We start from the raw sequence: 14,414 nt of genomic DNA, 5'->3' as shown, positions 1-14,414 counted from the left end.
TGGCCTGAAGATTGGCCAGATAGGTGCCATGATCATCCTAAGAGATTGAAAATGTCAGGTGCCAGTGTCCATGGATGAAGAGTGCACGTGGCTGGTCCCCACAGATCATGGTCTGTGATGCTGTTTGGTCCCGAGCAACAAGGAGGTTCCTCACACCCAATGGTAAGCTGAAGTCACCAGGTAATTGCTCTTAATTCCATGTTGAGAATTTAATGAGGTGAATGGGTGTTTGACAAACTATAAACACTCTTAATTGGCAACTTGTTGCTGCTTGGAGAAAACTTTACCTTGTGACTCAGCAAAAGTATAAAAGGTGGTGTGAGAGGTTCTCATGCTGTAAGAGGCCTCACTGGACTCTTGCCAGATTCTGCCCCAAATCTTGCCATTGCTCCTGGCATGCAGATCTGTGTAAAATTCTGTCCATGTCTTATTGATTTTATAGTGGCACGCATACACGCACACAAACATGCGCACACACACACATACACACTTCAGTATATGAGGGAAACAAAATCAGATTTCTCTGCAGAGGTTGGCTTTCTGGAAAAAAACAAGACTAGGTCATACATGAAAGCACAAACTAAAGCATAAAATGTAACAAAGCCTGATGCTCTAATACTTTGGCAAGTGTAGTGAAATCACAAATCGTGCAATCTTTTATTTATTTTTCCAAGGCAATGTGAACCTGCTACCTAGGCCAGCAATTTTTCCCCCATTTCTTATTGCTCTAGAGAAGTTGATGGTGAACTGCCATTTTGAGCTGCTGCAGTCTCTTGGAAGAGGGAAACCCTGTACTACTGTTACACCTTGCTGCACTAGTGCATTGGAAATTATGCCACACTATTCTCAGACTTATCATATGAGTTATAGAAGCACACAAAATTCACTGGTTCACCTGCCTTTTAGATGTAGGTTCAGAGAAAGCACTGATCGGGGATCTGCACCTAACAAGAGTTACATTTTATTGCACATTAATAAGGAGGGGGTTGGTTTGTTGGTTTGTAACATAGAGTGCTGCTAACTGCATGGGTTCAATTCCTACACTGGCTGAGGTTACTATGAAGGTCCCTCCTTCCCAACTGTTACCTTCAAATGAGGTGCAGTGACTCTCAGGTTAAACCACAACCAGTTGTCTCTCTCCCTCAAATGGGAGAGCAGCCCTATGTTCGCCTGGGAGCATGGTGACAAATAAATAGAATCTAGCTACAGGTAAGTAGTTATGAACCATTTACATGGTTACCAGTTAAAACTCAAACTCCTCTTGCACAGACAGGGAAAAACATGAACATTATGTTTGGAGGGAAAGAACTGGGAAGACAGTTCAATTGTCCTTGTTTACAGTGTTCACTGAAGTGGTCGTCTTGGCTTGTCAGGATGTGCTGCTCCTTGATTCTCCTTCTCTAGATAACTTTGCTTCTTGCAGAAGGCACAGGTGACAGGTTCACACTTTAAAGTTTCTGGCTTACTGATTTAGAGCCACAGCTTACAGCAACTGACGGGGGAAGAATGAATTGGCTTAAGGCCTGAGGTCATATCTCATACAGAGAAAAGAGACAGCTGAGGTCCTTGAGGAGATGATATGGCTTTTGACTATATCTTTCACACCGCCATGTTATCTAGAAGCCAATCACATTTTTGTTGGCAGGCATACGCCCTTGGTCATTAATAACCAGTCACTAGTCCACAGACCAGACTTATTGCCAATATTTATACACATCACACCCCAGCCATTCCCCTCCTCCCCACCAACTCCAGCTCATTTACAGTAATCTTCCTTCCACTGCTTGAATTCACAGCAGAGTAAACAGCAGCATTTACAATAGGTGTCAGGTCATTTTATTAAAATATGCAGCAATGCTTAAATAATCCTTGGTTCTTTAAACAGTCTTTTTTCATTTCAGTCTACAATCAAAAATGCAGAAAGGTAAAATGGTTCAGTCACTCCAGTGCATACTATTAGAATATGAATACTGATATAGTTCCAAATCAGGTGGGATGTGTGGTTTGAAGAGGAACTTGGTGTTGATGTTCTTATTGAGCTGCTGCCATTGTCCTTCCAAGTAGCAGATGGCACAGATTTGGAGGGTGCTGTTGAAGGACCTTGGCAAGTTGTGGATGGTGCACACTGCTGTCACTGTGGGTCAATGGTGGATGATATTGAAGTGGTGGGTGGGGCACCAAGTGGACAATATTATTTCTTTAATATCTAACTTGTTCCTTGTAAGTGGAGTTACATAGAAGAACATGAGATGAATTGTAGATTTCCTAGCTTCTGACCTGTTCTTTTAAATACAGTCTTTATACAGTGAGTCCAGTTCAGTTTCTAGTCAAGGGTAAGCCCCATTCATTCTAGTTTTCTGAGTGCTCTTTGATGCCACACTGATGAAATGCTGCCTGGAGGTCAAGAGTAGGCAGTCTCACCTCATTTCTGGCATATTTGCAGACACAGCTTACTCAAGAAATGCAATCTGATGATGCTCTTATATGTTTATTTGATATCAAGTGCTGACTAACCATTAATTTTCTCCAACATAATATTGGGAAGACTGAAGCTACTACCCCACCTCAAACTCCCAGTTACCAGTTTCATCCATTTCCTGTTTAACTGTCTGACAATGTGTTAGAACAATTGAAACCATGGTGTCCTACTTTAACTCTGGGATGATCTTCCAAACTCCATATCCACTCTACAGCCAATACTGCCTACTTCCAATTTCACACTATCATTCATTTGCAACCATGACACTTCTTGTCTGCTGTTGCAATTCTCATCCAACCCTTTCATTCTTTGACCTCAACTATTCCAACTATTCCAATATTTCTTCCTAGCTGGCACACTCCATAAAGTTCAGCTCACCCAAGCTCCCATTAATCTAAAGCTCCTGTGTCTGCTGAACTAGATTGTAAGACAATCTGCTAACATCTTGCTCTTAATGCTTTTGTTTTTAGTTTTCACATCTCTCCATGGTCTTGTTCCTTCCTATATCTCTAATCTCTTCCAGTCCTTCAATTATCAAATTCTGGCTTTTTTTTTCCTTTCTTCACATTTTAATCGCTTTATGGATATGCCTTCACTTGTTGAGCCTAGGCTCTGCCATTCCCAGTCTAAACCCCTCCACCTCACAAGGTACTGTTTTTATTAAATGCCTTGGGACATTTTACCCGGCCAACAGTTTTTTATATAAATGTAAATTATTGTTGTTGTTGCTTGCAGGAATTGGCTCCAGAGAGTTCGTTTTTTAGGTTCTGCCAATTAATTGTTCTTTCTTTGCGTAAGTTGGATCAATATTTGGATACATTTGAGGTTGATTGTTTTTAAAATGAAGATAAACTCATAATCAACAGTTCAACAAAAACAATTCAATGTAGATGCTTCTATAGTCATGACAAAAGTATGAATTCAACTGTCACGACTGAATCTTACGGTTTGTGAAATTATGTTGATATTCATGAAACATGGCAGGAGGGCATTCATCCTGTTATGTCTGTGAGCTCTATTCAGTTAGTGAAAGGTGAAGTTACCATAGTTCATAAGGCTGCTGTTTCATTAGAGAGAGATGACTGGTGGTGGTTTAACCCAAAATGTCACCATGACCCTCTGAGGGGAGAGGTTGAAAGGGAGAGTCCTTCATGGTAACCTGATATGGGAACTGAAACTATGCTATTGGCATCACTCACCAGCCATCCAGTCATCTGAGTTAACTGACCTCCCAATTCAGTCACGCTGCTTACCTGTTCTTTTAGCATAGCCCTGCACCAGTTTACCTTCTCAAAGATTTTTTCAATTTCCTTTAGAAATTTACTGTTGAATCTGTCTCTACCACTTTTTCAAATAGTGCACTCTATGCAGGGAGTGTTCTTCAAGTATTGCTTGGTTAAATTAAAGCTAATGGTTTTCTTTGAGCTTTTAACTTCACAAATTGTGATTAAATAATTATGGTAGAATTTATAGCACAGAAAGTTTCAATGTCAGTGGTAAGTGGAGTTTTGGAAAAGCTGAACATTAGCATGTACTACTTTGCACAAATTGTCTTCATATACTTGAATGGCTCAATTCTTTACTTTCTAGATGAGATCTTCTGCTGTTTCCATTAAAAATTTTCATACTCAAATGAAAAGTTAATACATAGAGTGACCCATAGTGGCCAAAAACATGGCACTCACAGCGCCAGGGTCCTGGTTTTGATTCTAGCCTTGGGTGACTGTCTGTGTGGAGTTTGCATATTCTCCCTGTGTCTGTGTGGGTTTCTGCTTAGGTGCTCCACTTTCCACCCATGGTCCAAAGATGTGCAGGTTAGATGTATTGGACATGCTGAATTGCTCCATAGTGTCCAGAGATGTGCAGGCCAGGTAGATTAGCCATGGTAAATGTGGGGTTATGTGGAAAAGGGTAGGGGAATGGGTGTGGATGAGACACTGTTCAGAGGGTCGGGGCAGATGCAATGGGCTGTATGGCCTCTTTCTGAACTGTAAGAATTCTTTAAGAGGGTAGCTCAGTGTTTCGCACTGTTGTATCACTACGCAAGAGACCTGGGTTTGATTCCAGCCTGGGTAACTCTGTGTGGAGTTTGCACATACTCTCCATGTCTGTGTGGGTTTCTACAAGTGGCGCAGTTTCCCTCCACAGTCCAAAGGTGTACAGGGTTAGGTGGATTACCATAGTAAATTGGCCTGTAATGTCTAGGGATGTGCAAGTTAGATGGATTAGCCATGATAAATGTGAGTTAAGGGGATAGGGCAGGGTCCTGAGTCTGAGTCAGATGCTCTTTAGAGGGTTGGTGTGGACTCAGTGTGCCAAATGACCTCATTCCATACAGCAGGGATTCTATATTAGTCTGTACCTCAGCCACTGCATTGTTTAGCAGAGAGATAGTTATGTAGTTGCTCCCAGTAACATTCCTTATGGGTAAGTGTGTGTAAAATACCAGGCTGCAAAGCATGGAATCAAAATTTACACATGGAACACATATGGAAAGGGCCCATCTCTTGAAAAGAGAAGCATCTATTATAAACAAAATGAAGAAGGGGTTTTGGAAAACTATAAGTTTATGTTGTGGGAAAATTTAAGTTGCAATCCAAGTTAGAAGCTTGAAATTGTTAACTGAATACCATGCTTGATTTCACTTGGTTTAAGAGTTTAATGATTCAATTACCCTGGCTAGCTAAAGTTACATTGTTCAATTGAGGTTATTATTGCAAAGCTTCATTGCAAACTTCATGCATTTTTTTCTATTTTTCCTTTACTTAGGTTATCATTTATAAGAACAAAGCATAAATCGATAAATTTGTTAAAAGAATAGAGCAGTATATTCAGCACCCATTCACTACTGCCACCAGCTTTAATGTCTGAGATGCACAGCAGGAAGAGACAAGTTAATATTTGCATGTGACCCTTCAATTGTAACGGTATGTTTCGCTCAAATACTCAAGTTACTTGAAAATAAATGTTGCTTATTTTGAATGATTATAAATCAGCAGTTCTTGAAGTAACATTACCTTCTGTCTGCAAAATGTTTATGGCTGCTAAATGGAAATTCAGTATGTATTAATGAAAATGCTGATAAAAGACCATCTTGACTTGAATCATTGACTCTGTTTCTCTCCAAAAATATTGCCTGGCCTAATGAACATTTCCAGCATTTTTCTTTTATCTTTTTTGAAGACAGTTAGCAGATTAGTTTCGTTTTGCATTGACAGATATCAATACATGGGATCATTATATGTGCTATAAAGATTGCAATTTATACATTAAAATGTCATATTTGCCATCAGGTTTAAAGCTACCTTTTAAACCATTTTGACAGTTATATTTCCAATATTTCACATAGCCTAATAGAGTCATTGCAGTTTGTCAGGAAGCCCTTTTGTGGGGATTTCAGTTAGTTTATAGTTAGCTGCAAAACATCAAAAAATGCATCAAATAATGTGTCAAAATACAAATTTTCCAGTGGATCATAAATTTCATGAAATTTTTAAAAATCATCCTTCAAGAAGTTTGTTTTTGTTTTCAAGGTACATGCTCAGGGGATACTTCTCCTTTTGAGAGAATTTTTAACTGGGTGGCACAGTTTCTAAGTAAAAAGTTTCTTATTTATGAGGAGGATTTTTTTTCTCCAAGATGGTCATGTTTGGAATTCTTTCCACAGGGTGGGTCATAGACAATATTCAAGGCTGAGTTACATGGATTCTTCATGGGCAAGTAAGTCAGTGGTTATGTGAAGCAGGTAGAAAATTGTAGGTAAAGACACAATCAAATCAGCTATGATCTTACTGGAATACAGGGCAGTCTCGAAGGGTCAATTTGCATAGATCTACTACTTTTATGTTTGTACCTTCATCTTCATTACAAAGTGCACTTGTCATGGTGCGATGATTAATAGTTACGATAATGAGATAATATATATCATAACATAACAGTGACATGAGGAGTCATGTGCAAGAGGGATGACCTTATAGAGGTTTACAAAATTATGAGGGGCATGGATAGGATAAATAGACAAAGTCTTTTCTCTAGGGTCGGGGAGTCCAGAACTAGAGGGCATAGGTTTAGGGTGAGAGGGGAAAGATATAAAAGAGACCTAAGGGGTGACTTTTTCACACAGAGGGTGTAAAGTGTATGGAATGAGCTACCAGAGGATGTGGTGGAGGCTGGTACAATTGCAACATTTAAGAGGCATTTGGATGGGTATATGAATAGGAAGGGTTTGGAGGGATATGGGCCGGGTGCTGGCAGGTGGGACTAGATTGGGTTGGGATACCTGGTCGGCATGGACAGGTTGGACCGAAGGGTCTGTTTCTGTGCTGTACATCTCTATGACTCTAAAAAGCTGAGAGTTGGAATAGGGTACAATAGAGAGATATAGTAAATTAAGAACATATTATAGAATCCCTGGCATGTGGAAGGAGGCCATTTGGCCCATCAAGTGCACATTGCCCCTCTATCAGCATTCCACCCAGACCCACCTCACTACCCTATCCCTGTAACCCTGCACTCCCATGGCTAATCTACCCAGCCTGAACATCACTGGACACTATGGGCTATTTAGCATGGCCAATCCACCTAACCTGTACGTCTTTAGACTGTGGGAGGAAACCGGAACACACAAAGGAAATCCTCATGGAAGAATGTGCAAACTCCACACAGTCACCTGAAGCTGTAACCTGACCAAAGTCCCTGGCACTGTGAAGCAGCAATGCTAACCACTGAGCCACTGTGCTGCCCTTATGGTGTAAATAGGGAGTTTTGAAGAAATAAACTGGAATTTGAATTGAATGCAAGTCACACACAGGTCAGTGAAACTATCCAAATCCAGAACAGGCTACAGTGACGAGTGATCTAAATTGTATTCAAAGTGGAACCAAATCACATGTGTCTGTGTATTCCCCTTCCCCCAACCCAAAAAGACAGAAAGAAGGCCAGAACGTGAAATGACAAATAGTCTGCTTTGCAATAATGACTCTTTGGGAAACTTTTGTTCTCGGGGCAGTTTTGGGTTGCAAACTCTGGTTGACGTAATCCCATAAGTTTCATCATAAGTCCTCCCACTTCTTACTCTTGCACCACATCAAACTTTATATCGATATTGAAAGTTTGTTTTAACAAATAAAATCATTCCAATAATGTTGTTTTTCCTCCTGGTTCGCTTGTGGCACTGTCTGAGATTCCTACAGGCTCCAAGGAAACGTACAACTGCGTGATAAATCCACGTCCCACTACAATTTCAGTCTAACTCCTCCTTTTCACCTGTCAGACCTGATTATTGACCCTTTGAAGATTTTTTTTCTGTCCCTCTGTGGGGTTGATCGTGGTATTTGAAGCTGTTGCTAGCTTTATTCTAGCAATTTACTCAACTTCTTTGAATGCAATGCCATACTCCGTGCTTACGAAACACAGGCAAATCGATGCTTTGTGCGCAGAGCACGGGGACTCTCTAAAAAAATAACAGTTTGCATGCACGTCTGTTGGTGTGCGATGGGACTGTGTGGTCGGAAGACATACTGTAAGATCCCTGCATGTGTACCGGAAGTTCCCTGTACGGGCTCCGGGCGTATTATTTCCTGTTTACAGGCGGGAAGAGTGAACCTTTTACTGCACTTTTGCCTTTGAATATTTTTGTGTCTGCACGCTGGGGATTTGTTAAAACAAATTTTCTTTCCCCCTCCTTTTCCCGGCGGTTAGAAGATGGCGGCGTTGGCGGAGGCGGGGGAGCCGGACCGGGACCAGGAGCAAGACCAAGAGCAGAACCGGGATGGATCGGCGGCTGGCGCTGCAACAACACCCGGCAACGCAGCAGCGGCAACCCGGGCCGTGCTGGAAGTGGCAATCCCGGGCTCCCGACCTCTGGAACTGCTGCAGTGGAGTGTGAAGGTGGGATGGCCGGTGCAGATCGGCACGGTGCTGGCTCACTGCCAGCCCGTGGATCAAGAGAGCGACGCCGAACGCGAAAGGCCCCGGTCTCGGCCCCAGGAAAAGCGGGTGAAATCGGACCGGGCCGGGGTGGTCAAGGAGCTGTGCTGGCAACCGGGCCAAGTCGTGCCCAGCGGGTAAGAAACGATGGAACGTTGTCCGGGGATCGGGGGAAACACTGAGTACACGTCACACTAGGATGGAACGTTGAATTACAATGGAATGTTGCCTGGGCATCAGGGGGATACACAACCCACAACACAACGCGTCACAATGGGATGGAACGTTGCCCGGGGATGGGACAACATCGCAAACCCAGCTCCAAGACACTTTAAGCAGTGGCGAATATTAAACCACTTTTGCAAAACATGTGCAGATCGCACGGGGGAAATGGGTGTGCGTTTCTCCAGTGGAAGGACGAGGAGAATGATTTGTTTTTAATTTGATTGGGGCGGTGGGAAGAGGGAAACAGTTTCTTTTCAAAGGATGCACGATGATAGACGACTTCCATTTCGTTAAGAAATCTCCCGGGTAAGGGAGAAATGAAATTGACATGACAGGTGATTGCTGCGGTTGTACATTCCCTGGCACTATTGTAGATAAGTTGTGGACGTAGGCTGAGCTTGGTGATCTGTTGAAGAACAAGTTTATGGGTGATTTTGGTGTTCCTGTTGTTTGGAACCCCAGACGTTTCCTGCCCCGCTTTTGTATTTTTGAATTCTATCCCTCTTGTGGGATATTGCTGAGTTATAGTTGGCAGCTTCATTGACACTCACAAGAATACATGCTTTTACATGTATAGATGGTGGTGAGGTGTGATGGAAAGTAGTTGCTGATCCGATGATCGGACGAAGCAGTACTTTAATTCTAAACTACATGAGTTAGTAACCGACCCAAAGAAAAGTTTCATAAGCGTCTGGGTCTTTCTAACTGACTGTCCAGCAAAACTAAAGAATCAAAGGAGGCTATTCGGCCCATTGTGTACTTGGTACATCTATGCAAAAGCAACTCCTCACCTCTTCTGTTCTTCATCACCCCCCCCCCCCCTGCTTTCCAGACATTCATACTTATTTTCACTTCAAATTGTTCAGTTCAGGGATATGTAGGTTAGGTGTGTTAGTCTGGGTAAATGTAGAATAGAGTAGAGTGAATAGCTCTGGGTGGTTGACGCTTCGGAGAGTTGGTGTGATCTTGTTGTGCCAAGGGGCCTGTTTCCACACTGTAGGGATTCTATGATTCCACAGCACTCTTGGGCTTTGCATTATAGGCCATAACTACTCATTATGGAATAAAGGTTTTCCTCATGCAACAGTTGGTTCTTTTGGCAGTCACCTTAGATTGTGACCTCTGGTTCTACCCACTTGTCAGTGAATGGAAGTTTTGTCTAGATCCTGCATGTTTTTGAACACTTCTCTCAAAGCTAACCAAAACCATATCTTCTCCCAGGAGAACAACCCCAGTATTTCCAATCTCTCCACGTAACTCCCTCCTTGAGCCAGTCTCATGAGTCTTTGCTGCCGCCTCTCCAATGCTGTCACATCCTTCCTAAAATGTGTGGTGCACAGATTTGGATACAGTGCACCAGTTGAGGCCAAACCAATGTCTTATAAAGGTCTGTGCCATAAACTTTGCTGCTTTTGCGCTCTAAATGCAGCGCCTTTTTTATAAAATACAGGGTCTTGTAAGTCAAGCTAACTGCTTCATCAAACTGTCCTGCTGCCTGAAGTGGTTTATATACAGATCTCTCTGCTCCTGCACCATCGTCTGAATTGTACCATTAGGTGAGGCTGTCTCTTTTCTCTTCCCATAAAAGTTAATCAGTTCATAATTCTCTGCTTTAAATTTTATCTGCCACAAATCTGCCCCATTCTATCAGTCTATTTCCTGTCCCCTTGAAATTAATCAGTCTACGTCTCATGAGTTTGTTATTTGTGTCACCTGAAAATGTTGAAATTGGGTTCCGTACACCCAAGATATTAAAATAGAGCAGTAAAAGTAGTGCACACAGGCCTGGGGATCCTGCCACATACTCTCTTCTGGTCTGGAAAACAACCATTCGCTGCCATCTCTTTCATGTTATTCAGCCGATTCTATATCCATGACACCACTGTTCCTTTCTTGCATGGCATCAGTGTTGATGACCAGATTAATGGTTGGCACTTTCTCACTAGTCTTTCGGAACTTCTGTACACTGGTGACACCAACTCACCTCTGTTACTCTCATTTACCCTATCTAAAAAAACTCACTTACTTAAACATGATCTGGCTGTAACAAATCCATGCTGGCTTTGCTGAGTGAAACCACATTTATCCGAGTTAATGTTAATGTTTTCCTTGACTATCTTTCTGAAAGCTTTCCCGCTCGGAAAAATGAAATTGACATGACGGGCGATTAGTGCAGTTACACTGACTGCATTGTTGAATGGATTCTTGCATCCTTACGCAAGCTTGTAACTTGTGTAATTCTCCAGTCATTTTGGCACCACCCCAGGATCTAAGGAAGGTTGGAAGGTTATGGCTAGTGACTCAGCAATTTCTACTGTCTCTTCCTTCATTGAAGATCCATGCATCCATCTTCATCAATTTTATCCTATCCAGTATCTTAACAATTCTTTCACTCCATCTTCTTCTTTGAAAACAACAGATATAAAGCACCTCAATCTTGGCCTCGACTTTCCATGCATAAATTCCTTGTTTGGTTCCTCATTTCCTCATCTCTCCTCTTATTATTTAGATGCTTATTGAAGACTTTGGGATTCCTTTTTTATGTCAGCTGTCATTTTCTTTTTACACTCTGTATTTTCCCCTCTCATTTCCTTTTTCAGTTTCCCTCTGAGTTTTATATATTCATCCTGGCTCTCACTTGTACTTTAGTCCTGAAATCTGTCATTCAGCATCCTTTTTCTGCTTCATCTTAATGAAAATTTTCTCCATCACTCAGTGAACTCTTTATTTGTATACCTTTTCCCCCAGTGGGAATGTGCCTCAACTATACTTGAACCATACTCTCTTTAAAGACAGCCTTGTTCCATTATAGTTTCGAGTTTCAGTCTTTTCCCTGGGCAAGGTCGGTTCTCACTCCATGAATACTGATCTTCCCCCAGTTAGTTTTCCAGTTTCACAATTTTTTTTTCATATTTAACCTAAACCTTATAGATATTATGATCACTGATCCTCAAATACCCACCAACTGATTCCGGATTCACCTCATTTTCCAGAGTCAGATCCAGCAACGCCTCCCTCCTAGTTGGGCTGATAATTTACTCATCCGCAACATTCTCCTGAACACACTTCTAAAACCTTTCTTACTTTCCTCCCTTTACACTATTGCTGTTCTATTTTCTATGTGAATATTAAATGACCCTCATTTTCACTACTCTATGGTTCTTTCATCTCAGTGTAATTTCCCTGCAAATTTGTTCCTCTGTTTCTCCCAGCTTTTTTTTAAAATCAACTCATTCAGCGATATTATGACAGATCTGGAGAGCAGGTGGGTCTTGAACCCAGGCTTTTTGGCTAAGAGATAAGGAGACTACCACTGTACCACAAGAGCCCTGTCTCTGGGTTCCGCACTAGTTGACGGGATATAGAATAAGCCTGATAATGGGATATAGAATAAGCCTGAGAACCGATTGTTCTTCCTTCATTCTCTATTTTTCCTGAACACTGTGTCTGGAAATATTTGGTACCTTTTTGTCATTGGCACAGCATCATTTTCCCATGTTATTAATGTCTGCATCTCACCAATCTTAGTTACCAATTTTGTGAGTTTACATGCATGCACTGTATATGTTTTATGGCATTTCCCCCTTGCTGTCACCCCACCTAATACCTTTCTATTTCTACTATTGTCCTGTCTGCCTCTCAATCCTTTTTGCACCTTGCTTCGCCTGTCTAATGTGATAACCTGGTTTCTGTTCCATTGACAATTTGCTTTAAACACTCCCTAGCATCCTTCGCAAACGGCCTCATGAAGGCTCTGATCTTGGCTCTGTTTCAGTACAACTCATCCAGACTGGAGGAGTCCCACCTTCCCCAAAACCAATCGAATAGCTCTGTGGTCTAAAGGCCTCCCTCTTGCTCTATCTCTCCAGCAAGACATTCAATCTGCTCTATCCTTTGAACCACAACATCAGCTGATCAATTTCCCCTCTGAGTGTACTGCTGCCACATTGACCTCAGAGAGGCAGCACACTGTCACTGTCAGAGAGGCAGTCATGGATTTGTCTGTCTGTTCCCCTAACTATTGAATTTTCTAGTACTATAGCTGGTCCAGTTTGCCTCTTTCCACTGCCGTAGAGTCATAGAGATGTACAGCATGGAAACAGACCCTTCGGTCCAACCCGTCCATGCTGACGAGATATCCCAACCCAATCTAGTCCCACCTGCCAGCACCTGGCCCATATCTTTCCAAACACTTCCTATTCATATACCCATCCAAATACCTTTTAAATGTTGCAATTGTACCAGCCTCCATCACTTCCTCTGGCAGCTCATTCCATATACGTACCACCCTCTGTGTGAAAAGGTTGCCTCTTAGGTCTCTTTTATATCTTTCCCCTCTCACCCTAAATCTATGCCCTCTAGTTCTGGACTCCCCCACCCAAGGGAAAAAACTTTGTCTATTTATCCTATACATGCCCCTCGTGATTTTATAAGTTTCTATAAGGTCACCCCTCAGCCTCCGACGCTCCAGGGAAAACAGCTCTAGCCTATTAAACCTCTCCCTATAGTTCAAATTCTCCAACACTGGCAACATCCTTGTAAATCTTTTCTGAACTCTTTCAAGTTTCACAACATCTTTCCGATAGGAAGGAGATCAGAATTGCACGCAATATTCCAACAGTGGCCTAACCAATGTTCTGTACAGCGCAACATGACCTTCCAACTCCTGTACTCAATACTCTGACCAATAAAGGAAAGCATACCAAACGTCGTCTTTACTATCCTATCTACCTGCGCCTCCATTTTCAAGGAGCTATGAACCTGCACTCCAAGGTCTCTTTGTTAAGCAACACTTCCTAGGACCTCACCATTAAGTGTATAAGTCCTGATAAGATTTCCTTTCTGAAAATGCAGCACCTCATGTTTATCTGAATTAAACTCCATCTGCCACTTTTCAGCCCATTGGCCCATCTGGTCCAGATCCTGTTGTAATCTGAGATAACCGTCTTTGCTGTCCACTACACCTCCCAATGTTGGTGTCATCTGCAAACTTACTAACTATACCTCCTATGTTCACATCCAAATAATTTATATAATGATGAAAAGTAGTGGACTCTGCACCGATCCTTGTGGTGCTCTACTGGTCACAGGCTCCAGTCTGAAAAACGACACTCGACCATCAACCTCTGTCTTCTAACTTTTAGCCAGTTCTGTAACCAAATGGCTAGTTCTCCCTGTATTCCATGAGATCTAACCTTGCTCACCAGCCTCCCATGGGGAATCTTGTTAAATGCCTTACTGAAGTCCATATAGATCACATCTACTGCTCTGCCTTCATCAATTCTCTTTGTTACTTCAAAAACCTCAATCAAGTTTGTGAGACATGATTTCCCTCACATAAAGCCATGTTGACTATCTCTAATCAATCCTTGCCTTTCCAAATACATGTACATCCTGTCCCTCAGGATTCCCTCCAACAAGTTCCCCACCACCGACAAGCTCATTGGTCTATAGTTCACTGGCTTGTCTTTACCGCCCTTCTTAAACAGTGCCACCACGTTAGCCAACCTCCAGTCTTCCGGCACCTCACCTGTGACTATCAATGATAGAAGTATCTCAGCAAGAGGCCCAGCAATCACTTCTCTAGCTTCCCACAGAGTTCTCAGGTACACCTGATCAGGTCCTGGGGATTTATCCACTTTTATGTGTTTCAAGACATCCAGCACTTCCTCCTATGTAATATGGACATTTTTCAAGATGTCACCATCTATTTCCCTACGTTCTATATTCCTGAATAGTTAAACCTGCCTTGGATCTGGCTCTGGGTGCACTCTCGGAATAA

At 42.2% G+C, this 14,414-nt stretch overlaps 1 protein-coding gene across 3 annotated transcripts in view; it reads left to right on the top strand.

Moving 5' to 3' along the window:
• Nucleotides 1-7,783: 7,783 nt before the first annotated feature.
• The window catches only part of ctdp1 (CTD (carboxy-terminal domain, RNA polymerase II, polypeptide A) phosphatase, subunit 1), a 306,403-nt gene continuing 299,772 nt past the window's right edge, over nt 7,784-14,414 (top strand). Inside the window, exon 1 of one of the 3 annotated variants that reach the window (XM_043688614.1) lies at nt 7,784-8,544. In XM_043688614.1, coding sequence (XP_043544549.1) covers nt 8,183-8,544 — 362 coding nt within the window. In that variant the 5' untranslated portion in view covers nt 7,784-8,182. The remainder of the gene's footprint in view (nt 8,545-14,414) is intronic. The other 2 variants (XM_043688613.1, XM_043688612.1) reach the window with 2 other exon arrangements.

Source organism: Chiloscyllium plagiosum, chromosome 4 (assembly GCF_004010195.1).
Source record: "Chiloscyllium plagiosum isolate BGI_BamShark_2017 chromosome 4, ASM401019v2, whole genome shotgun sequence".
Lineage (NCBI taxonomy): Eukaryota > Metazoa > Chordata > Chondrichthyes > Orectolobiformes > Hemiscylliidae > Chiloscyllium > Chiloscyllium plagiosum.
Note: the sequence above shows the minus strand (reverse complement) of the source record. Positions and strands in the feature narration are given on the sequence as shown.